This window comes from Trematomus bernacchii, unplaced genomic scaffold (genome assembly GCF_902827165.1).
Source record: "Trematomus bernacchii unplaced genomic scaffold, fTreBer1.1, whole genome shotgun sequence".
Lineage (NCBI taxonomy): Eukaryota > Metazoa > Chordata > Actinopteri > Perciformes > Nototheniidae > Trematomus > Trematomus bernacchii.
The window spans coordinates 1,260,615-1,284,478 of record NW_022987739.1 but is presented as its reverse complement, the minus strand read 5'-3'; the positions used below and the strand labels follow the sequence as shown (position 1 = coordinate 1,284,478).

The window sequence follows — 23,864 nt, the reverse complement described above, 5'->3', positions numbered from 1 at the left end:
AAATTGATTATAAATCTACTTTTATGACCTGTGTGTGTGTGTGTGTGTGTGTGTGTGTGTGTGTGTGTGTGTGTGTGTGTGTGTGTGTGCGTGTGCGTGTGCGTGTGTGTGTGTGTGTGTGTGTGTGTGTGTGTGTATGTGTGGCCTACATTACTATACTTGTGGGGACCTACATCTGTGGGGACTCACCTCCCTTATGGGGACATAATGGAGGTCCCCATGAGGGGAATCATTCATTTTAGGGTGAAGACTTGGTTAGGGTTAGGGTTAGGGTAAGGGTAGGGGTAAGGGTAAGGATTAGGGTTAGACATGTGTTGGTTATGGTTAAGGTTAGGACAAGTCTCCAGGAAATGCATGTAAGTCAATGTAATGTCCCCTGAAGTGATGTATACATGGGGTGTGTGTGTGTGTGTGTGTGTGTGTGTGTGTGTGTGTGTGTGTGTGTGTGTGTGTGTGTGTGTGTGTGTGTGTGTGTGTGTGTGTGTGTGTGTGTGTCCAGCAGAGGGCAGCAGTTGATAAGTCTTCCCTGTCTACGTTCTTATTATACATCCATGCTCTACACCAGGGATGGGCAACTTGGATGGTGGTGGGGGCCACATAATTGATGTACTGGCCACCAGGGGGCCGCAGATTCACTTGGAACACACACACACACACACAAATTCCATGTATTGTATGCAATTATTAACAAATATACAAAGTCTGACATCTTCATTGACAGTTTACAATCTTTCAGGGAACATCCTCTAATAAACTCACTAAACAAATATCAGTTCACAGAAATGTTATTACATTTTTACAACTGGCATGTTTGTATTGAACAGGTTATTTAACAGTGGAATACATCTATGTTAAACTATTGGAAAGCAGGGAAAATGTGTGTGCATTGAGATTAACCATTAAGATGACATAATCATGAAGTGATGAACACTAACCCAGACATTAGTGGTCTAACTTGAACCTAAGACACTTGGAGCCTGTCTCTGCTGACGCACAATAAGGGGAATGTCAACACAGACACCTGTCAACCCGCACTCTGCTATTCCTCAGCGCCGCTCCCCCTCCCTCCCGCTGAAATTATGAATGAAAAGCGTATAGTAATCACAGAAAACACGGCAGGGTCCGTGACAGTTTGTTTTCATCTGATTTCAAATAAACAAAGTCTTGGTTTTTAGAATAATAAACTCGTTTCGCCAAATTCAGATGATAAATACAACTTTGAAGCTTGTAAAGGCATAATTACAAGCGGTAACTTAACGTCACAGCAGGCATAAGAACAGCCGGTGTTTCTTGTGAGTGTTTCCACACAAACGCGTCACAGATTATTTTGCCGTATTTGGCTGCCGAACGAAATCATGTACACAGCTCGCGACGTAACTAGGAGTCTAGTGGACGGTATCAGTACTACAAGTACAAAAATAAAAAATAATAATATATTTTTTTATTTAATTAATGACGTTGTTGCGCCCCCGGGCCGCTATTTGCCCATCCCTGCTCTACACAGTCTATGCTCTACACTCACTACATGACCTCTTTTGTTTTGTTTTATTTCCAATAAAGTTGTATTCAAAGCTTTATAACCCTCCCACAGACAGGTGGCAGCCTCGCTCCATGAAATAATCCTCAAATGATTTCTTAAATACTTCTCAAACTCCTTTTTGCACAGTGTCGCATCATTTCATTATTCCTCGAGAGATTTCATCACGGGTCCCTCTGCTGGCTCTGAAGTTCATTACAGTTAAAATATAAATTACACTTTACTGCTTTTAACTCTCTGATACTCTCTAATGAAGACGTATGCTTTTCACTGGTTAGTGGATGTAAACACATTTAGCAAATGGAAGAAATCATATATAATAACAGAGTGTGTTCATCTGTTAAAGCGGAGATCATGATGATGTATACTATGAGATGAGTTATGGTGTAAGACACAAAAAGGGTGAATGAAGCAGAGAATTGAAATTGTATTTTAAACAATATGTATGATAATAACAATAATTGTAAGCAATATACACTTGTGTGCAATTAACAATTTAATTAACTTAGGATTTCATTTATTTAGTTGGCAGTTCACTTCTTAAACAGAAGACTAAGATTTTTAATAATAAGTGGAAATAAGAAGGGTGTATTTCAAGCTTGTTTTGCAAATAAATGATTGGGCTTTCTTTTTTTTTAAGTAAGATTTTTATAGAAAATGTTAGGCTTATTAAGACATGTAATATATGTATTGATGTATTTAAGATGTACAATATAAGACAAGCACTAGTTTCATGTGTGGGGCCGCATTTGGCCCCCTGTCCGTAGTTTTGACTAAGTAGCCTACTACTTACTTTTTGTTACCATGCTGTACTTATTTGCTCTTGCTTATTTGCATATTATATATATATATATATTTTTTTTTTGTAATAACCTGTGCTTTCCATTCATTTTAATGAAATGAATTTTTAATTCATCGAAATAAATTATTTCTGATTTCTGATCTTTTTGATATTTTACACCCTATATTTTTTAGGACGTTAACATGTCTGACTGTGCAGGATTAGATAGATATATAAAATGTAAGGTTATTTCAGAAAATGACTTATTTTTGATATCACATGATACAGTATACGTTTTACTTGCAGTAAAGGTGTGTTATTAATTCTTGAGGAATTATTTGATTGTTAATTTGGCTTAACGATGGTTGAAAGCACGATGATTTTGTTGATCGTTGTTTTGTTGTGATTAGCATTGATGTAGCCAGTGATAATGCTAATGCTAATAGGATCCTAATAGACACTTCCTTCCTTCTCTCCTCAGACTCACGATCGCTGCAGAGTGCCCCATGCAGCTCGAGGATTTCCCCATGGACGCCCACGCTTGTCCTCTAAAATTCGGGAGCTGTGAGTAAACTCAACTTTAAGCTAACGCACAAAGTGAGCAGTAGCTTTAAATAACGCGGGAAAATGTTTAATATCCACAATTGGTGTAACAAGTGTCACCAAACACTCTAAGAGAGAGATACAATACAACACACTAATATATATCACCATGAAACTACCCCAGTTCATAACTGACATTAAGTTCATAATTTTTTATATTACAAGTTTTCTGAAATGTAATGTTTAAATATGCAAATGAGGCAACATGTGACACTAACATTGGGTGGTTTTAAGAGGTAATCTACAGACGCAAATAGACAAAGTTAGTTAAATAAACTCCTAAATGTTTTTTTTGTTCCACTGGTGTGTAACAATACATGTTATGGGAGCAAAATAGCCCAAAAGCTCACAAATTATTTTATTTCTTCCTGATCTAAATACTGCAGTTTCAGCTTTGAGTTTACTGTCTCTATCCATGCAGTGTGTGTAGGGGTATGTGTAGGTAGTGTGTGTGTGACAGTGCGTGTCCCTCAGGTGTGGTGTTGTGTCGGTGCAGGACACAGCCGTGCAGAAACACACTGCTGCTGATTAAACCATTAATCAACATGTCAGCCGCTCTCCTGCAGCCTCACAGCCTCGCCTTCATTTAATGGGATAAATGTGAAACGCACAGAATGGAAACAGCTACGCACACACACACACACGCACACGCACACATGCACAGCAAACCTATATTTAGCACCAAGGTAACCTCTAAAATCACACACCTTGCACATGCCAACCACACTTGTGTCGTCCTTGGGGAGTAACATGTAAGGAGGTTAGGATACAAACAAAAGTAACTGTATCTCCTTACAGTTACAGAATGAAAAGACGTAATCAAATAACTGTTAGATTTTTTTAAATGGGAATTATGCTCAGGTAGACGAACTGCCTGAATTTGCTATTTGGTTTTAATTTAGGCTACTTTCATTCTTCTTTTTTGTAAATATCTTAATTTTTTAATTCTCCAGTGGGGTATTTACTGACGTATTTAAACGTTAACATTTCTTCAGCTTGTGTTAACCACAGACCTTATTTCAGGATAACAACAAAAAACACATTCAGGTGCTTCCAGGTTTAAGGATTGCACCCCTCTTTTATTGTGGTACATGGATTAGGTTACTGATTCAACGGTTTTACAAGAATTTAGTGGTTGTAACAGAATACATTTTTAAACTAACCTTTCCCGTCCAGTTTAAGCTGGTTAGGTTGCCTCTCACAGCTCCAGTGGTTCCGAAATATCTGGGGATCTTCAGTCATGGAGGCTTAAGATAATCTTTGAGGTGTTTCCTGACGTGTCGAGGGTAATCTGGCCTCTCTGTGAGGCAGAGCCATGATGTGTCTTTAAGCTACTCCCACGCCTGCTTAGGTCACTCTCACTCTGCTCACAGTAACTAACTCAGACTGCACTGACATGTGTCCTCATGGGGAGCTATCTGAGGTCGGTTCACCCAGAAAAACCTGCTGGAATGTAGGGATAGACGATAGTTAGGGATGCACTGATCAGATATTGAGTAACGCTATCAGCCTGACACTCGCCAAAATAACTGGATCTTTTTATCCATCAGCTGTCATTGAGGTTTCAGAATCAGAACACCTTGTTTAATATTTATACCGTGACAGTTGCTCCCATTATATAAAATAAATAAAATATATTAAAACAAAATATAATATATATATATAAACACAAGAAATAAAGTAAGAATGTGCAAAAAAAATTCATATAAATATAAGAAGGTATAATACAATTTCTATTAAAATATAAAATTAAAAGGAATACAAATATATATATAAACATAAGAAGTTAAAGTAAGAATGTGCATACCGGAATTATTTAGAATTAGAATATGTATATATATATCCTTTAGGGGAATGCCATATTTGTTTCAGAGATGCTAGGTTTACCAGTTTTCCAAAGCAATGTATTATTAGGAGAGGGAAAATAGAAAAAACAAAACTTTGTTAGGCTTTTATGTTTTTACACTTTGCTGAGGTGAAAAAGTTTGTGCATCAGTAAAAGCAAAACATGGCAAGGTGGAATGGAAACATCATGGCTGTAAACGTGCATGGATTCTAATTTTCTTGCCAATTCTCTGGACATTTGGTGAACATACACATTTTAATAACACACATTTTGACTGTAAACCTGCTGTATTTACAAAGCCAAAAAACATTTATGGACCTTAAACTTGAAAACTGTATCTAATGGCGCTTTTCCACTGCAGGACCTAGCACGGCTTAGTACGGTATGGTTAGGCCTTGGTAGGCCAGGCTCACTTTATGCTGCGTTTCCATTACAGTTTACCAACTGGGGTAGTAACTATAGTAACGCAGTGTAGGCGGGGCGATCGGCTGTTCGGCGGGCGGAGCGACGCTGCGTAAAACTGCCGTGACGTCATCTTCAATGTGAACCACAAAACCAAAACATCAGCCGTTAGCTGTTAGCACTCAGAGCTCACAGCTCCTCATATCTGTTCAGAAGCTAGACAAAAGTTAAACAAGTACAAACCACAGACTGTCTGTGTCATGGTGAATACTGTCGCTGGTTTATTTATGTCTGTAGGCCGTTGTTGTGAGTGTGGACGGAGCATATACAACGTTAGCTTAGCCTGATCGATCCGATCTCCATTCAGAAAACACGCATTTTAAAAGGTTTTTCGCCTGCCGTCTTGTCTGCAGACCGGTATCAGTATGTTGTTACTTCGGCATCATTTTGAAACGTGTATTACAATTAAATCACAGTAAAATATGTTCATTTTGTTGTAGTTGTAGCCCCCTTGCCAGCGATTCTCTCTGACCATTCAGCAGTCGAGAGTGTTTACGTCACTAGTTTAGCATATTCAGCCCGGTTGTTGGCCCGGTAAGAACCTCGTTTTTGGAGGGCCAGAAAAAAGGTGAAAAAGTAGCCCTGAGCCGGAACTACCCCTAGTGGAAAAGCAAAAAAAAGCGGGCCTGGTTTGGCCCGGCCCGCTTAAACCGTGCTACGTGCTGCAGTGGAAAAGCGCCATAAGACGGACCAATATAATGGAATGTTATTATCAGTTATGAAAATATGTGGGAAAGAACCAAAGTATGAGCATTACATTATACTTTCTTCCAGAGTAGCTTATTCATAATGATGTATTTTATGAATCTGGAAAATAACCGATGGTATCTAACTTGTTTACGAGAGTATAAAATACAATAGCTCCCTCTGACATGTAGCGGATTAGAAGTATAAAGAAGCAGAAATATGCTTAGAATATTAATGGAAACACTCAAGTAAGGTCCAAATACCTCAAAACTGTACTTAAATAAATAAAGTACTTGACGAACCTAGTGCGTCAAAATTGTACTTTGTGGATGTACTTAGTTACATTTCAACACTAATTACATGTATATTTCTTAGCTTTGACTTTGTATAAAATGTATTTAGACATGTTTGTGCTGTATTTTAATCTAAAGATCTATGAACTTCAAGTGCATCTATTACACAAGAAACATCAAAGTAAACTTCACCATATCCAAAGAATGAGATTCTCTTTATTGACCAGAGATTGTTCTATTAAAAGCCATGTCCCAGTAAAAGTACATTGAGCCCGTATTGTAAGGGTTATAAGTGTAGGAGTTACGCTGCTGGCTGCAGTGTTTCCCGTTTTCTCGACTGCATTAACCCTTTGCTAATCCTCTGAGCTAATGGACAGCACTCTGCAGGCTTTAGATCTGCAGAGACCTTCCTCTGCTGCCGAGGGTTAATCACCTTTCTGCAGAACACACTCTGCATCGTGTGTAGATATGTTCCAGGGTCCTGTGTTCCCCAGCTCCATATACTCTTAATACGCTAAGGAAACCTTTCAAAGGGGTTTATCTTCTCAGCATTGCATGTTCCTGCAGGTCAAATATCAGTTTACAACTGGCTGATGTTAAAACAAACCTTCAAAGACGAGACTATTTTCTTTACTTCAGATATTGATACCGAAGTGACTGAACAGATTTTTCCGTTAACGTATTAAAACATCCACCTTCTTTCATTCTTTCACAATTTTAGCGAGAAGCTAGCCCACACCAATCTCTTACAATGTCAGTTTATATGAAGAGACACACATACAACTCAACACAAGACTGGAGCGACTCAAAACAGAAGAGCAACAGAACAACTTTGAGAGGTTGTTGCTCTCGAATAGTGAGTTTCCGCGCTCTAACCATAATTGGAAACCCTGTGAGAAACAACATTGTGAACAACAACAACAACAACAACAACAACAACAACAACAACTGCAAACTGTGTTGGTAAATAGATGTGACAATTTAAAGGATAGTGGATAGAAAATGTTGGTGTTAAGGCTAGGGTTAGAGTAAAGGTAAATATATTTAAATATGTATCAGCTGCTAGTGTAAATCTGGCCACATGCAGTGACCCTAACCCTAATGGTTTGAGTAATGGTGTTCTCGTGGGTTTATCATGTTGTTTACGTTTTATTTCATTTAGTTGACTGAAATAGACACATGATGAGATATCTTTTTGGTTCATTCCAATTTATCTAAGGTCTCTTTTAGTCTTTTTAGTCTCTGCTTTGATACAATTAGTTCAGTGTCCGTTATAAACATATCTGTTTATGGGGCCCATTGATTTGCCTGTGGTATTGCTTTTGCAGCTTTCTTTAGAATTTCTCATCACTAAAAATTGTGCTTCCTGTGATCATCAGCAATACTTCTGCCTTGAAAAAGTTGCAAAACTATTTGTACTGAGTACCAGTAAACAAAGGATCAGATATTTTTTCTAAGGTCACCTAATATGATATTGCTTCATAACTGCCTATTTACCAACATAGTTATCCATGGTAGCATGACTTCACTGTGTTATAGCCATTAAGCTAAAGGCAGCTAAAGTTTGGCATGCTGACAACTAGTAGTCTCATTTAGACACTTGTTAGCTACAGCCGTTTTTAAGATGTGTAAAAGTTTGAAATTACCCAGTGTTTTACTACAGAAGAAAATTATTAAATTTGTGTAAACCACCAATCCTATTTTAGGGATCTTTAAAAAGCCAAAAGATGAAAACAGGAAGTGCTAAAATGCTAACTTATTTGGGGTTTTAGGACTCATTCCTACAGGTCAGTTCTTATCACTCTAGAAATATGTGCACAGCTTTTAAGGTAAGTACAAATTGAAGCATTAATTGTAAAAATACTTATATCATAATTTTCTTCTTTGTCCCCTTTTCTGTTGTAACACGTACATTTCACCATTAGGGTCTCCTCTTATACCTTTTGCCGTATTTGTTTAATAATATACAAAAGTAATTTGTGCTCCTAAGAGAAGCTAGATTCATGTGCTCACGTCACGCATCTCTACAAAGACTTATTTGAGACAATGTGGAGTGTCTTTGAGACGATAATCCACAGACTGGCTGACGGGGGTCAATCTAAATGACTGCCTTCTAACACCACAGTTGCTGGATTAATGCAATACTGTTAGATTGGACACTGCACTGCAGAAATCACACACACACACACACACACACACACACACACACACACACACACACACACACACACACACACACACACACACACACACACACACACACACACACACACACACACACACACACACACACACACAGATTATGGGCATCTACGGCATGTACAGCACAGTATGAGTGAGTGTTTTTGCATTTCACAGGGCTCGTTCTCAACATAAACTTGGATTAATGAAATAATAAATTGTTCAAAATCAATATATAAAGTGGCGATTATAATTGACAGTTTACTATCAGCAGCATACTCCAACTTTTTAAAAGTAGCAATTAGGTATGTCCCGATCACCTTTTTTTGCTCCCGATCCGATTCCGATCATTTGATTTTGACAATCTGCCGATACCGATTTTTCCCGATCCGATCTTTATGCAATGCATTAAGAGAAAAAAAAGGAAAAAAGCATTCAAGTTGTCCCTTAAACCTCACGTTCTCCACCACAGATAACAGCTGGTCATCCAACGCGATGAATTCAGCTATCTTGGCTGTTATGTTTTTGGCCTTTTCACTGTTCTGGGGCAGTTTCTCTTTCCTTTTAAAAGTCTCTGAAAGTGTTGGTTGTTTCAGTGCCGTTACCTGAGTGGCCGCTGTGTACTCGTCGTGTTGTTGTTGGTGTTTGTTTCTCAGGTGGCGTATTAGATTGGTCGTGTTGAACGTAGCTCTGTTCTTTCCACCACGCGGAACCTCCGCCTTGCAAACATTGCATCTGGCTGTTACACTGCCTTCGCTTTCAATTTTATAATACTTCCAAACTCCTGACATTTTCTCTGTCCCGACTCCCGAGTCACCAGCTGAACGTAGCCTCTCGTTAGCTTACTGCTACTATTAGACACTGCGCCCTGCCCACTCTGTTGCCAGATTTGAGAGAAATAAGCAACCAGGTCTATGAAAACAAGCCCAAAAGAAGCAACACATACATGATGTTGTGTAATTTTAAACCAAAACTAAGGCCTCAGGATGACTTTAAGACGTGAACATGGTCATTTTTGTTTTGTAACATTAAATAAAATAATTAAAATATTTTATAAAAAAAAAAAAAATCCCGATCCCCGATTTTTTTCTCCCGATTCCGATCTTTTGAAAATCACGTGATCGGCTCCGATCCCCGATCACGTGATCGGATCGGGACATCTCTAGTAGCAATATAAAAACATAAAAATACTCTGTTACAAAAGTACAGGTAATGCATAATGGCCCATTTCAGAAGCACATATCGTATATAAATATCTTTAGTTGATGCAAGAATGTGTTTATCTTAGCTGGTAAAAGTGGCTCTAATTTGAAATACTTTGATTACAGCGGTTTGTAAATTCAACGAAAGCTGTCAACAACATTGTTTGGAATTAAAAGTACAAAATATTAGTAGAATGAGTAGAATAAAATGAAAGTACTCAGATAAAAGTACCTCATCGATGTTTGTAGGTACAGTACATGTACTTCACTAGAGTCCCTCAGTTGTACTTCACACACAACAGTTTACAGGCAACTTAAATACAAAGCTAAAAGGTCAACACCCGTGAGTGAAACTGTGCCAACACTCACACATAACATCAGCAACATCTGCATATTGTGATGCATTCTAGTGATTACATCAGATCCAAACACGAGCTCTTAGCTGTGACACCAACTTAATCTCTGTGTAATGAAGCAAAGTGGGTCAAATGTCATGTGTTGTATCACATCCAACAAGTCACATTTCTTAGCTAGAAACATCTTGGGAACTGACGAATAACGACAACGAACTGTCTTTATAGAGTCTAATTGTATAGAAGTCTATGAGAAAATTACTCTTTTTCTCACTTTTTGTTGATTTACTACCAAAGCAAACATTTTCTTATTGATTTCATGAGCTCAATCTGTCTTTTCATGTAGCCTAGTCCAAATCAAATCAAATCAAATCAAGGTTTATTTATAAAGCACATTTAAAAGCGATATTTGGTCGGGCCAAAGTGCTGTACATGTAATAACTACAATCACATAAAAACACATTTCTATAATCACAATAAAAGACAATAAATTACAACAGATATTTAAAAAGAAAACATAGGGAAAAGTCAGGAGTCGTGCTCCGCTCTGACTAAAAGGCCAGGGAGAAGAAGTGTGTCTTAAGAGTAGATTTAAAAACCCCTAGGGTCTGGGCCGACCTCACATGGAGGGGCAGAGTGTTCCAGAGCCTCGGGCCAGCTGCTGCGGGTTTTGAGCCTGGTCTTGGGCACTATCAGCAACAGCTGGTCAGCAGACCTTAAAGCTCTTGTTGGGGTGTAGCGCTGGAGGAGTTCAGCTATATAGGCCGGAGCCAGCCCATTTAGTGCTTTAAAAACAAATAAAAGGAGTTTAAAATCAATTCGGAACCGAATTGGAAGCCAGTTCAGTGAGGCCAGAATTGGGGTGATGTGGTCACGCTTTTTGTGGCCAGTCAGAAGACGTGCAGCTGCGTTCTGGACTAGCTGCAGGCGTTTAATTGACGCCTGGTCCATACCCACGTACAGAGCGTTGCAGTAGTCCAACCTCGAGGTAACAAAGGCATTAATAACCCTTTCCAGGTCCTCAAACGATAAAAACGACTTAGTCTTGGCCAATAGTCGTATTTAAAAAAAGCAGGTTTTGACTACGCTGCTGACCTGCTTATCGAATTTAAAAGCGCTATTGAAGGTCACTCCAAGGTTTGTGACAGAGGGGAGGATATTATTTTTGAGGGAGCCCAGAATATCAACCTGGGAGGCTAGAGGTTGGGGTCCAAAACAGATAACCTCAGTCTTGCTCTCATTGAGGTTGAGGACATTTTGGCTCAGCCAGGATTTGATCTCTGCTAAGCAGTCCATCAATAGCTGTAATGAGTTAACATTTGAATTGAGTGGCAGATAGATCTGTACATCGTCGGCGTAGCAGTGGAAGGGGATGTTGTGTTTTGTGAGAATTGAACCTAGGGGCAGTATGTACAGTAGAAAAAGGATGGGGCCCAAAATCGAGCCTTGGGGAACCCCACAGGTAAGAGGGGCTATGGCTGAGGAGAAGGCACCTAGCTGCACTGAGAAGCTACGGTCTGTCAGGTAGGACCTGAACCATGCAAGGGCAGAGCCTGTGATGCCAGCGGACTGTGCAAGCCGTGACAACAGGATGCTATGGTCCACAGTGTCGAAGGCAGCTGTCAGGTCTAACAGCACCAAGACAGCTGGGCTACCTGAGTCGGCGGCTAGGAGCAGATCATTAAAAACTCTTAAAAGGGCTGTTTCAGTACTGTGCATGGGTTTGAAGCCAGACTGAAACTTTTCATGGATTCCATGCGTGGTTAAAAAAGACTGCAGCTGGGCGTAGACTACTCGCTCCAGGGCTTTTGATAAAAAAGGTAGCTGGGAGATGGGCCTAAAATTTGTGAGAATGGAAGGGTCGAGATTTTTCCACAAGGTATTACAACAACTTTGGATGTATGGATGGATAGAAGTCTATGAGAATTTGTCCCTACCTCTCCCATTTGTTTTCATTTACTACCTAAGCAAACATTATCTTAGCGAGTTCATGGTCTCAATCTCCAGTTTCATGTAGCCCTGTCGATAAGGCATTACAATAACGTTTACTTTAAATGTATAGAAGTCTATGAGAAAATGTCCCTGCTTCTTACTTTATTTATAACTTCAGTTAACATTTTCATTATGAGTTCATGATCTCAATCTGTCGTTCTATGTTATGTTATATGTTCTACTGTATATAACTTTTACTTTAAATGTATAGATCTATCGAGGGCTATGAGAAAATTACAATTTTTTTCACTTTTACTCTATTAACTTAGTTAACATTTTCTTGAATAATGCATGATCTTGATGTAGTTCCATAGTTCTATTTAAATGTGTGGATGCAGGGCCTAGGGCGCCAGATCTGGGGGGGCCCTGCGCTGGTAGCTCTGGGAGGGAAAAAACATTTTTGACCGTTGGTGCTCATCCTAATTTTCGGCCTAGATGTAACAACATTCATAATTAAGTAAATGTAACACCCTTTTCACCCCGGTTACACTTTTAATTTGCCCTGTGCGATGGGCGCTCTAAGGGATGAAAGTGGGGGATGTTGGCTTATCACCAGCTAAAATCTCGCAGAGGGCATCAAATTGGCTAGAACCAGCCCTGTGTGGATGTATAAAAGTCTATGAAACAGGCTATGCTATAGGTTGGGGTCACCTGTGATTGACAGGTTTCTATCACAGCGTTGGTCAATTTAAAACGTCTTGTTCAGCAATTTGGTCATACATATCTCTCTACTCCAATGTCGCTTTTGGTTCCATAAAAACAAGTCGGCTCAAACCCCTGGATGGGACGTCTGTAGTTTCTGTCTTAATATAGAAACTGAGTTGAGACTGTTGAATAACACTGATGTTGATGATACAGCATATTCATAAAACTTAGTTTTCATTAAAGTGGACCTATCATGCTATATTTGAATAATATAGTGTAGGACCATACCTATATAAGGCATATTTATACTTTTTTTTTTTCAAAATACCAAACAGATCATGCATTTTAGCCATGCCACATTTTGCTCAATTTGACATTTTTTAGATCTGTTTTAGCAAGGGTTGATTCTGTGAGCAACAGCACCATCTAGAGGCCTGGCATATGTACTACAACGTCTCCAGCGCTTTCGAACGGCAATGCCGTGGTTGTCTCCTCCTGATTGGTGGAGTTGGCCCAATAGCCGTAGCGCCACCGTTCTGACGTCAGGACAGTGTTCAAATCTGGATCAGTTTTAATCAGATCCGTTGCAGCCCCTTTTTTAGAGATTTGGGTATGGAGGAAAATAGAGAGGGTTGTGTTTTCTGACACTTGGTGAGTTCCCTGGAACACCGGGGACACATATTCATGTATAAAAGACGTACAAAAGTGCATTTTGCATGATAGGTCCCCTTTAAACTAGACAAAGCCTTAAAGTTGCTTAAGGTCACATATATTATGTAATTCTGACCATCATTGTATGATGTAGTTTATTCAGGAACTACTTATTTTTTTAGCTCCTTGTTGTCACAGAGCATGCTACTTGCTTTACATTTTTCTAATCTGCCAAATCTTTATGGACAACCGGATGTCAAATTGTAAAAAGTCACTGAACTATGTGAGTTTATCTGCTTAACGGTGTAAGGGGTTTAGTGAATTCAGAGTTAACAGAGGCATCCAAATATAACCCGAGAGAACCTGCACCTGAAAACATGACTAAAAACATAACTCTTACATAATTGCATTCATGTCATCTATCAAATTCATCTTTGCCTGAGAGGAAGTCACAACAAAAGGTCAAAGTAGAACATAAAATTAATATAGGAAGCATGCAAGCCTCTGTGCTGAAGGGAAATTACTCCTTTTCCAGCTTCAGCCCCCGTGTTTGTTGGAAATCAGGAAATGAATTTGATTTGATCCGCCACATAACATTGCACTGTCAGAAGCTTTTATCCCAAGTGACTTTATTTTACATCCGGAGATATTTGGGGATTAGCATCTTTCTCACCCTTTTTTCTCAGAATGAACTTTCTTTTGGTTTTGGAATAGTTTAAGATTGTAAATGTAAAATCTGATGTACAATTTGGTGATCTTTAATGCACTTCAATATATGCAATATTGGCATTTTAATAAACATTCTAGAATAAAAGAAAACCTTTTTACTAAATATTCCAAATTGGAGATAATTGTATTCGTCTGACTCTAAAGCTTTCATTTCATTTTCTTGAAAGTATTAAGGAATATTTGTTACAAGTAAAAGTACTACACTCAAAATCTTACTTAAATAACAGATACATGTGCAAATACTCAAGTTAAGCAAAGTAAAAAAAAGAAAGTACAGTATATGAGAAACTATGAGTCTTTCCACTAATGTTGATTGCTAAAATCAAACCCTCACATGTGAGATACTGCAGCCAGTGAATGTTTGCCATTATAGCTTTTGATAATTGAAATAAAAGTATAATTGTTTGTCCTGTTTTCATAGATGCCTATCCGGTGTCGGAGGTGGTCTACACGTGGACTGAGGAACCAGCAAAGTCTGTGGTTGTTGGCGAGGAAGGGTCTCGCCTCAATCAGTACCATCTGATCAGACATACCGTAGGGACCGAGGACATCTACACCAGCAGAGGTACAGTGAGGCGAGAGGACACTAAAGAACCGGCCTCTGATCAAATATGACCTATAGAGGGTTTTGTAGGGATTACGAATTTGTGTCGGCCAACCCTGAAGTTAGCTTCTCGCTGGATCCCTTGACAAAAAGCCAATGAGATTCAGTTTGATTTTGGCTTGTTTTAGGAAGTAAGATCTGTGGCAAACAAACGTTATGATACTTACACATGACATCAAGTTACCCCTGCTAAGCTATAGGCGGCTAATGTTGGGCTATGAACGAACTACAGCACGGTCACATGACTTCACGTAGCCACCGCTAAGCTAAAGGCGGCTAATGTTGGGCTATGAAGGAACTAAAGTACGGTCACATGACTTCACGTAGCCACCGCTAAGCTAAAGGTGGCTATTGTTGGGCTGTTAGACCCCCAAGCTGTTAGACCCCCAAGCCTGTTTTTCAGGTTTCAGGCTCGAAAATGACATGCCCAGAACAAATGACTATAACTTCACTTCTAAAAAGGTTAAATTAATCATCTTTTTTCTCAAAGCAAGGTTACATCTGTGAGATGGATGTAGAAGTGTCAGAATCAATATAGATGTTTCTGTGTCAGAGTGAATTCAGATGGAACATAGTAAAAAAGTGTAAATTCTTACCTCCGCCTAAATAGAAACCATTACTTATAGTGAAAACCACCCTTGAATGATGGGTTAGTAGCCTAAAAGCATAAGGAATCCAAATTATAACATATAATAAGTACCCTGTATCAAGATTGAGGCAAAACAAGTGAAAATTGACCTTTTTAGAGATATTTAGGGAAAAAAAGTCCAGGCGGAATAAGCTTTGGGCACATTTGGGCACATCTGGTTCCATCAGTGCCATTTGACCTTTTTCAGGTACCAGACTGTAAAAATCATTTTATAACATTGAATCATCACTATAGTTATTCATTCCATCAAAAAAAAAAAAATTATTGTAAAATTTAACCTGCTAATTATTGTCATGGATTTGAAAACTGATGTTGTTTATTTGCTATGTTCTGGCTGCTAGCTCAGTGAATTCTTGCCTGCAGTGATGGGGTGTATACCCATGGAATCTGTGGAATCTCAGCTTTCAGATGATGTGTTGTTTGTGCAGAAAGTATAATTATAAATGATAATTTTTGTGAGTTATGAGCAGAAATAGCATTAGTCCGTATTTGCTAAGGGCTCATTGAAAGGCTTCTTGTGGGAATTATTATTATTATTTTTTTCGTTAGCTGAGTTTCTTCCCGTCAGCTGGGTGTGGAACATTAATAGTTTCATAAATGACACTTCAGAGATCGCACTGGTGCTAGCAGATGTAGCATTTTCGGACCCTTCGGCGGGTCCGTGGGGTTTAACTATAGCATGGTCATATTGTGTTGGGTGGGTTCTATTTTTTGGGGGTAAGCGGTTCTTGGTCTAAAATAGCTTTAGGAAGACGTTTACCTTAGTCCGAATTCATGTGGCTACATCGCCATAAATCATGAAAAAATCAAGTGATAATATTTCTGTTAGTTAGACCCCTGGTGTTATCTTTTTTATTTATCATTATCTCCCCCCTCAAACCAGTTATTAACCCCCCCAGCCTCCACCCTGCCACCCAAAGATGTTGTGAGAAGAATATATATATATATATTTTTAAATCAAGTTGGATAGAGACAATGAATGAAGGATTTGAGAGAGCCTCCCACACATAGCCAGCTGTCTCTAGGGCGGAGGGGGGGGGCAAAAAAAATCACTTATCCTCGGTCTGAGCCCCCGGGTCTGCAGGGTTAATCTGTACGTAGGCCCATCAGTTGTGCTTTTACTGAGTGACGTCAAGCTCTGTGATTGGCTGATGAGTGGTGACACGTGGAGGAGGGGGGGGCATCGTCAAGGGAGGTGGGGGGGAGGCATCTGCTGGATTGTGTTATATAAAGAAGTATGATAATACATTTTCTGCCGCTTGTTGCTGGAGAGTTTATCAGCGGGAGGCATTTCTAGAGCTGTAATGTACACAAAGTGGAGGGGGGGGGGGTCATAATGTACAGGAACATGTACGGCTAAGTAATGGTTAATAGTACATTTACTTTAGTACTTTAAAATTGTTTAATGCTGTTTTTATGTCTACTTAACTGCATTTTGCAAGCCAATATTGAACTTTTTCCACAATTATCTAACAGCTTTGCTTGCTTCTTATCTATAAGATAACACAAACTATAAATACACTAATGAATAAACGTTGACATAAATAGTTAAAATTAGTATTTTGTGGCGGAAGTACAGCGCCACTTACAGGCCCGGCATATGTACTACAGCGTCTCCAGCGGTTTCGTTTGGACGGACACATTTCTTGAGCCGATTCCGTGTGGACGGAAGACTTTTTTGAAATCGACTTCGGTTCGAAATCGGTTTTGTCTCCGTGTGGACGGGGCCTAAGGGTGCAGGACATCTCTAAGCGGTTGACCAATCATAACAGAGCTGGCCAGCTAACCAATCAGAGCAGACTGGGCTCTGGTTTCAGACAGAGGGTGAAAAGAGGTGCTGCAGCACAGGCAGTATGAGAAAAATAAAGAGCTTTTTGAACATTAAAGCACGGAGACATGTCCCAGTAGAGACACTAAATACATATATGAACCTAAACATGGGCAGAATATGTCCTCTTTAAATTCGAAGAGATACTTTATACTTCTACTCCACTAAATTACATTTATTTTATAACTCTTGTTGTTTTCCATTTCCAAATAGGGCAACAAGTATGGTTATAATTTCGTATTTCCATTGTTAACTTAAAGGTGGGGTAGGTAAGTTTGAGAAACCGGCTCGAGATACACTTTTTGTTATATTCCATGGAATGCTCTTAACATCCCGATAGCAATGAATATCTCAAGTGCTTTGACAAAAAATCCATGAAAAAATGTCATCTGTGGAAGCCGTAGTACTGTAAAAAGCACGACCAATCATCTGAGCCGGCCCGGCTAAAATAACTGGATGGCCTACCTGCCTGTCAGCCTTCCATCTGTGCACAAACTTATCTCGTGCCCTCATTGGTCATGTGCGCGTTCGTGTGTGTTGGAGGAGGGGCTCTGTAAGGAAGTGGCAGATTTGTTCCGGCTGTGTATTTTCAAATTCTAGCGGTTTCTCCAAAATTACCTACCCCACCTTTAAGTAAAAAGTCTGAGTTATTCTTTCACAACTGCCACTAAGTATGCACAACATGAAGCAGTTCAGATTATCTGTCAGGTTGCTTTACTTTTCTGTGTGCAACAAACCCCCCTCTCAGACACACAGAGCCAGCATGGGTCTCAATTAGCTAATCTGAGCCACAAACCCTCTTTAAAAAGCCGAGAATAGCTCCGCAAAGTTCACACTGTGGCAGAGGAGACCTTTGACCTCATAGGTTAAGCCTGACAGGATGAATATAGACACAGCCGTGAAAATCAATGACAAGCAAACGTTGTAGTTTCATCTGTCAAAGCTCAACAGATGGATGTGATCTGTAGCTGTAGTACTGGAAACACTGTGTAATCCTTGTGAAATATACCTAAAGCAATGTGACATTTGAGACAATAGAGTGATGGTAGAAAGAAAGGTCTTGGTTATTACTGTAGCATGAAGTGTTTTCTTACTGGAGGAAGATAGAAGGAAGATTAACTAATTGCAAGGTGGCTTTAATGAATAAATATGAAGGAATGTCTCCACCTTTATGTACAAATATGAAGGAATTTGTCCGCTTAGTAAACTATCTCTGGTTTTATTTGTATATATCGGACACTAAAGGATGTTTTATGACCTGTTGCTGAGTTCTGCGCCTAGGCGGACACCATACTTGCACTTTTTAAAATATCTTAGGAGGATCAAAATTAATTGTTCTGTGTACGTTGTTCGAGATAACAGATGTTAAGAGTGATACAAATATTTTGCTCATCAAGATGAAGGAAGATTAACACATTTGCAAGGTGGTTTTTACGGCAACATATGGAGGAATTACTCCACTGAGTGTACTACATTTGATTTGATTTCAAATAGCGGGCACAAGAGGATGTTTTATGACCTGTTGCTGACTTCTGAGCCGAGGAGGACACCATACTTGCATGTTTTAAAAGATCTTAGGAGGATTAAACACGTGTTTCTGAGCATGTCATTATTTCTTTGGACAGCAGATCTTTAAACTAACCAGTTGACCAACATAGCCGAGTTGTTGGAGATAACAGATGCTAAGAGTGTTACAAATGTTTTGATTATTAGGATGAAGGAAGATTAACTCATTGGTGAGGTGGCTTTCATGACAACATGTGGAGCGATTTCTCCCCTGAGTGTATTATCTTGGGTTTATTTAGAGGATGTTTTGTGATCTGTTGCTGACTTCTGAGCCTAGGAGGACACCATACTTGCGCGATTTGAAAAGATCTTAGAAGGATGAATCAATGTTTCTGTGCATTGGATTCCAGTCTTGTCCTTTCTCTAGACAGCACCAGATTTCAAAGCTTTAAAATGTTTCGGTAATAAGGATAAAGTGTTTTTTCCTTACAGCAGGAAGAGAGAAGCAGGATTAACTAATGTGCAAGGTGGCTTTTACAGAAACATATGGAGGAATTTCAGCGCTGAGTATATTATCTCGGGTTTTATTTAGAGGATGTTTTACGACCTGTTGCTGACTTCTGCGTCTGTTTCATACTTGCAAGTTTCAAAAGATTAAAACATGTGTTTCTGTGTATCTCATTATTTCTTTTGACAGCAGCAGGTACAAATGTAGGAAGAGAGAAGGATAATGAACTCATTGCACGGTGGCTTTACGACAACATACTGTATGGAGGAATTTTATTTTTATTTTTTGCAACAGGCACTAGAAGATGTTTTATCACCTGTGAGTGTCTGTTGCTGACTTTGTGTCTAGGAGGACACCATACTTGCATATTTTAAAAGATCTAAGGATGATACAAATATGTGTTTATGTGCATTGGTTTCCTATCTCATTATTTATTTGCACTGCCACAGTTTTGAAGTTGACATCAGCAGATTTTGAAGTTGACAGTGCTTACCAGTTGACCAACATAGCCGCGTTGTTCTCCGCTATGAATGGCAGTTCCCCGCAGACACTCCAGAAAGCAAAGAGTAAAATCCACCACAGCCGCATCTTTTCACACCTTGCAGATATCCATCCACGTGGCCGGGAGTCCTCGGAGCGAAGGCAGCACAGGTGCTTTTATATTTAAGGACATGATCAAAGCCACCGCATTGCACATCCAAACTTTGTTCTCCACCAGAGTCCCCTCTCAACCCCCCTCTGACTCAGTCATCTGTGCACCTGTAATCACCGCTGATCCCGGTACTGCTCTGGATCTACGTCCTCAATCAAGAGCCGGCCTGACAGGATGGGACGTCTGTCTGCTGCACACACACACACACACGCACGCACACACACACACACACACTCACACTCACACATAGAGGGAGAGAGGCAGGGCGAGGGAGATATACAGGATGCAGATTGTGACAGGGGATTAGTGGGAGAGAAAAATCCGATTTTGCCAGGAGAAAGCGGCAGTCATCTGTGGATTTTCTATCAGGCTCGACAGGATTTTTGAGAATCCTTCAAATGCAATCTTCCGTTGATTGACAGGATATGATGATTCCCCCCCCCCCCACACACACACACACACAAACCAGTTTTTCACGCTTCGAGGAGTATTTATTGCCTGTAAATTTAATTGTGAAGCCCATCAACTGATAAGAGAAAATGAATGACAGCACCAAAACATTCATGAACATAAAGAGAGAGGAATCCCTCTCTAAAGTACATCAAGAAATAGGTTAAAGGAGGTTCTGCTTTTTGTGGTTTTCCCTTTCCTGTAGTGTGTTATATAGGTTTTGGTGCATGTAAATGGTCTGCAAAGGCTAAAATCCCTGTGTTCCCTCCTGAGGGAGTTTCTCACCCACACACTCCCCCCCTGCCTGAAACACCTCCATTAAACTCCTTTATTTACTTCCTGAACATAGTGACATCACTATGTAACACTCACATTGAACCTGCTAGGCTAAGGGGCGGGACATCTCTAAGCGGTTGACCAATCAGAGCAGACTGGGCTCTGGTTTCAGACAGAGGGTGAAAAGAGGTGCTGCAGTACAGACAGTATGAGAACAAATAAAGAGCTTTTTGAACATTAAAGCATGGAGACATGTCACAGTAGAGACACTACATACTGATATGAAACCTTGATACTTTAATTGCCTTTTTCTTACAGGTAATACTTTTATTTATAGTGAAACGTATCGATGAAATACTTGCGTCTTGTTCTTTTTTAATTACTTGTGTCTTTATAATTGTGTAATACCGCACAAAAGACATATTTTTGTTCTCACTTCTATCCATCATTTGTGCAGCACTTTTTGTCTTGCAGTGACAAACGAGGCCACAGCGAGAAAAATGTGACAGCTGCAGAAAACCAGGGTTTTAGGATAAAGCTGCTGATATTACTTTTTTTGTTATTGTCAATAAATCCCATGAAAAGATAAAAACCAAAAGTGTGTTAGTCCCTCTCTTAATACTTTATATCCTTGTAATTTCCTAAATCCACCGCACTGTAGTTTCCAGCACATTGCTCGGACAGGCGTAGCGTGCATTTGTTCGGGACTATTTTGGGATTGGGATTAGCAGGACGGTGTGTGTGGGATTGACTGGAAATAAACGGTGCTGTGTTCATTGTAATTAAGGTGAAAGATAATTACAGCTGGAGTCTGTTAATAGCTCTCAGTCTGTACATTTATTGCAAAGCTTTTACTTTAGTTTAAATATGTTATTAATGCTAATACACGACTATTATTTCTTATTCATGATTATTACTATTATTCTTATTATAATTTTAGTTAAAATTTAGTTTATTTATTTATATATGTATTTAATTATTTAATTTATTTGTATGTATTATTATTTTATTTCCCCGCTGCAAGTATTATGATTCTGACTATTATATACCTTCTTCATTATCCAGAATAAGGATTATGTTTTTCCAAAACCAAAATGTTAAATTGCTTTATTTTACTTTTATATTTGAATTGCAAATTCTTCCTTAATTAATTAATTATTATTTTTTTTTTAACACAATTTTACCTCCTGAAATTTAAAATATTCCGATTCTGTTTAGTATACACTTCCTTCGTTGTCAAAGTAGGGATTGCATTACCCCAAAAAAAATAAAAAATGACATTTTCCCTCCTCTTTTTGTGCGGCTGTGTGCTTCAGGTCAGTACACGGTGATGATGGCTCACTTCTACCTGAAGAGGAAGATCGGATACTTCGTCATCCAGACCTACATGCCGTGCTTCATGACCGTCATCCTGTCCCAGGTTTCCTTCTGGCTCAACAGGGAGTCAGTGCCGGCGAGGACAGTGTTTGGTGAGCTCACACACACATCAGCGAGTAAAATGAAATTATAAATAACCCATTTAAACAATCAATTAGTGCAAAACATAAAACTGAGGTTATCTTCTTAGAATTGACCTGTGAAATGATTACATTTCTAAACATTTAAAGGTCGCCTATTATACTGTTTTTCATCAATATATTATAGGTCTCAGATATATACAAAACATGTCTCTGAAGTGTTTGGCTCCAAACACCAAACAGATCATTGCAGCATCCCATAATCCCCTCTGTTTCAGCCCTGTTTCCAAAGTGCTGATTGTCTGTCTGTTACTTTAGATGAAAAATAAGGAGCCACTCCCCACGCCCCTCTGAGAGATATTTGGTTAAAAAGAACACAATGGTGCTCTAGGAGGAGATTCAGGTGATAAGGTGGGGGGGGGGGGGGGGGGTTACCTTGGTTGGTGATTGGCTAATGGTTACACAAGACAACACATCGTTATGACATCATAAAGTGGCCAAAATCTGATCAGCTCATTTTCAGACAGGTTTTTATATAAATGGATCAGGACAAAAAGAGAGAGAATCTTTTTTCCTGAAACTTTCAGAATCTCTTTACACAGAGGGGACACATGTTGATGTAGAAAAGACATGAAAAAGTGGATTTTAATAGGTGACCATTATATGAAAGAACTTGCTGTTGCTCCTGCATGATTTGTCTATAAATAAATGCCCCCTCCTTTCCCTACAACTAAATCCATGTAAATAAAAGTTGTATAGTAGTATTTCCGGTTAGTCCTAATGACGCAGTTTCCCCCCCCAGGTGTGACCACGGTGCTCACCATGACCACTCTGAGCATCAGCGCTCGAAACTCTCTTCCTAAAGTCGCCTACGCCACCGCCATGGACTGGTTCATCGCCGTGTGCTACGCCTTCGTGTTCTCCGCCCTCATCGAGTTTGCCACCGTGAACTACTTCACCAAAAGGAGCTGGGCCTGGGACGGGAAGAAAGCAATGGAGGCCCAACAGCCCAAGGTTTGTATGTTTTAATATTATAATAGTTTCTAATATTAAATTACTTTGTTTAGTTTTATTATTGCCGTTTATGAATATTTCTCAGTCTCAGTAAAGTCCCTTGGTTCATAATAGATGCCAAGAATACCTAGAAATCAGGATAAACTTGCAAAGTAATGATTTATGTCTGTTGTTGAAAGTCACCACATTATTATCTAAGGAGATCTTCAACATTGGTCATTTCAAGAATTTGTAATTAATAGAGACAACAACCACAGACAAAAGCTTATGTTACAGGGATTGCTGTTTTTAAAGCAGCTTTCAAACCTTACTGTGGGTTTAGTCAAAGATCGACTCCCTTTTCCATCTTTTCATTCTCTCTTCTCGGATACTTCAAGAGCAGTAGTGTGGAAAGGGAAGAAAGGAGTTCATAATAAAGTAAGAGTTGAATCAGTAGAACAGGGGTGTCAAACTCAATTTCATCTCGGGCCACATTAGCATCATGGTTGCACTCAAAGGGCCAGTTTTATATATAAGACTACATAAAAATACATATATACATTTTTATAAAATAATGTATTATATTACATTATTGCCTCTGCATTGGATTATTATCGGATAGGGTAATAACTTCATAATTAACTACGTCTGAAAGCAGAAGTCTAGGGCAAATAATTGCAAGTCTCTTCAGTGAGAATGTCACAAAATGATTTTAAAAGAAAAGCCAAATTCTGGAAAAAAAGTCAAAAGAAAAAAAAATAAATTAAATTTTGAAAAAAAGTAACATTTTAAAAGAAATGCAGATTCTGAGAAAAAAAGAATATTTTGAAGAAAAAAAGTCAAATTTGAGATGCATTGTGGGACATGTAGTTTATGGGCAACGTGCTTCTGTAAAGCGGCATGTAACCGTATAATAAACATATTATATTCTTTGCAAGCTCTTGTGGGGCCACATAAAATGACGGATTTGGCCCCCAGG

General features: G+C 39.2%; 2 protein-coding genes across 2 annotated transcripts in view; one reads left to right on the top strand and one right to left on the bottom strand.

The window, feature by feature from the left end:
* The window catches only part of gabrb3 (gamma-aminobutyric acid type A receptor subunit beta3), a 57,577-nt gene extending 37,932 nt beyond the window's left edge, over window positions 1–19,645 (bottom strand). Inside the window, exon 1 of the mRNA XM_034147939.1 lies at window positions 19,551–19,645. Coding sequence (XP_034003830.1) covers window positions 19,551–19,645 — 95 coding nt within the window. The remainder of the gene's footprint in view (window positions 1–19,550) is intronic.
* Window positions 1–23,864, top strand: part of gabra5 (gamma-aminobutyric acid type A receptor subunit alpha5) — a 42,332-nt gene that overhangs the window by 15,275 nt on the left and 3,193 nt on the right. Inside the window, exons 6-9 of the mRNA XM_034147944.1 lie at window positions 2,800–2,882; window positions 14,384–14,527; window positions 21,752–21,904; window positions 22,695–22,906. Of these exons, the coding sequence (XP_034003835.1) occupies window positions 2,800–2,882; window positions 14,384–14,527; window positions 21,752–21,904; window positions 22,695–22,906 (592 nt within the window). The remainder of the gene's footprint in view (window positions 1–2,799; window positions 2,883–14,383; window positions 14,528–21,751; window positions 21,905–22,694; window positions 22,907–23,864) is intronic.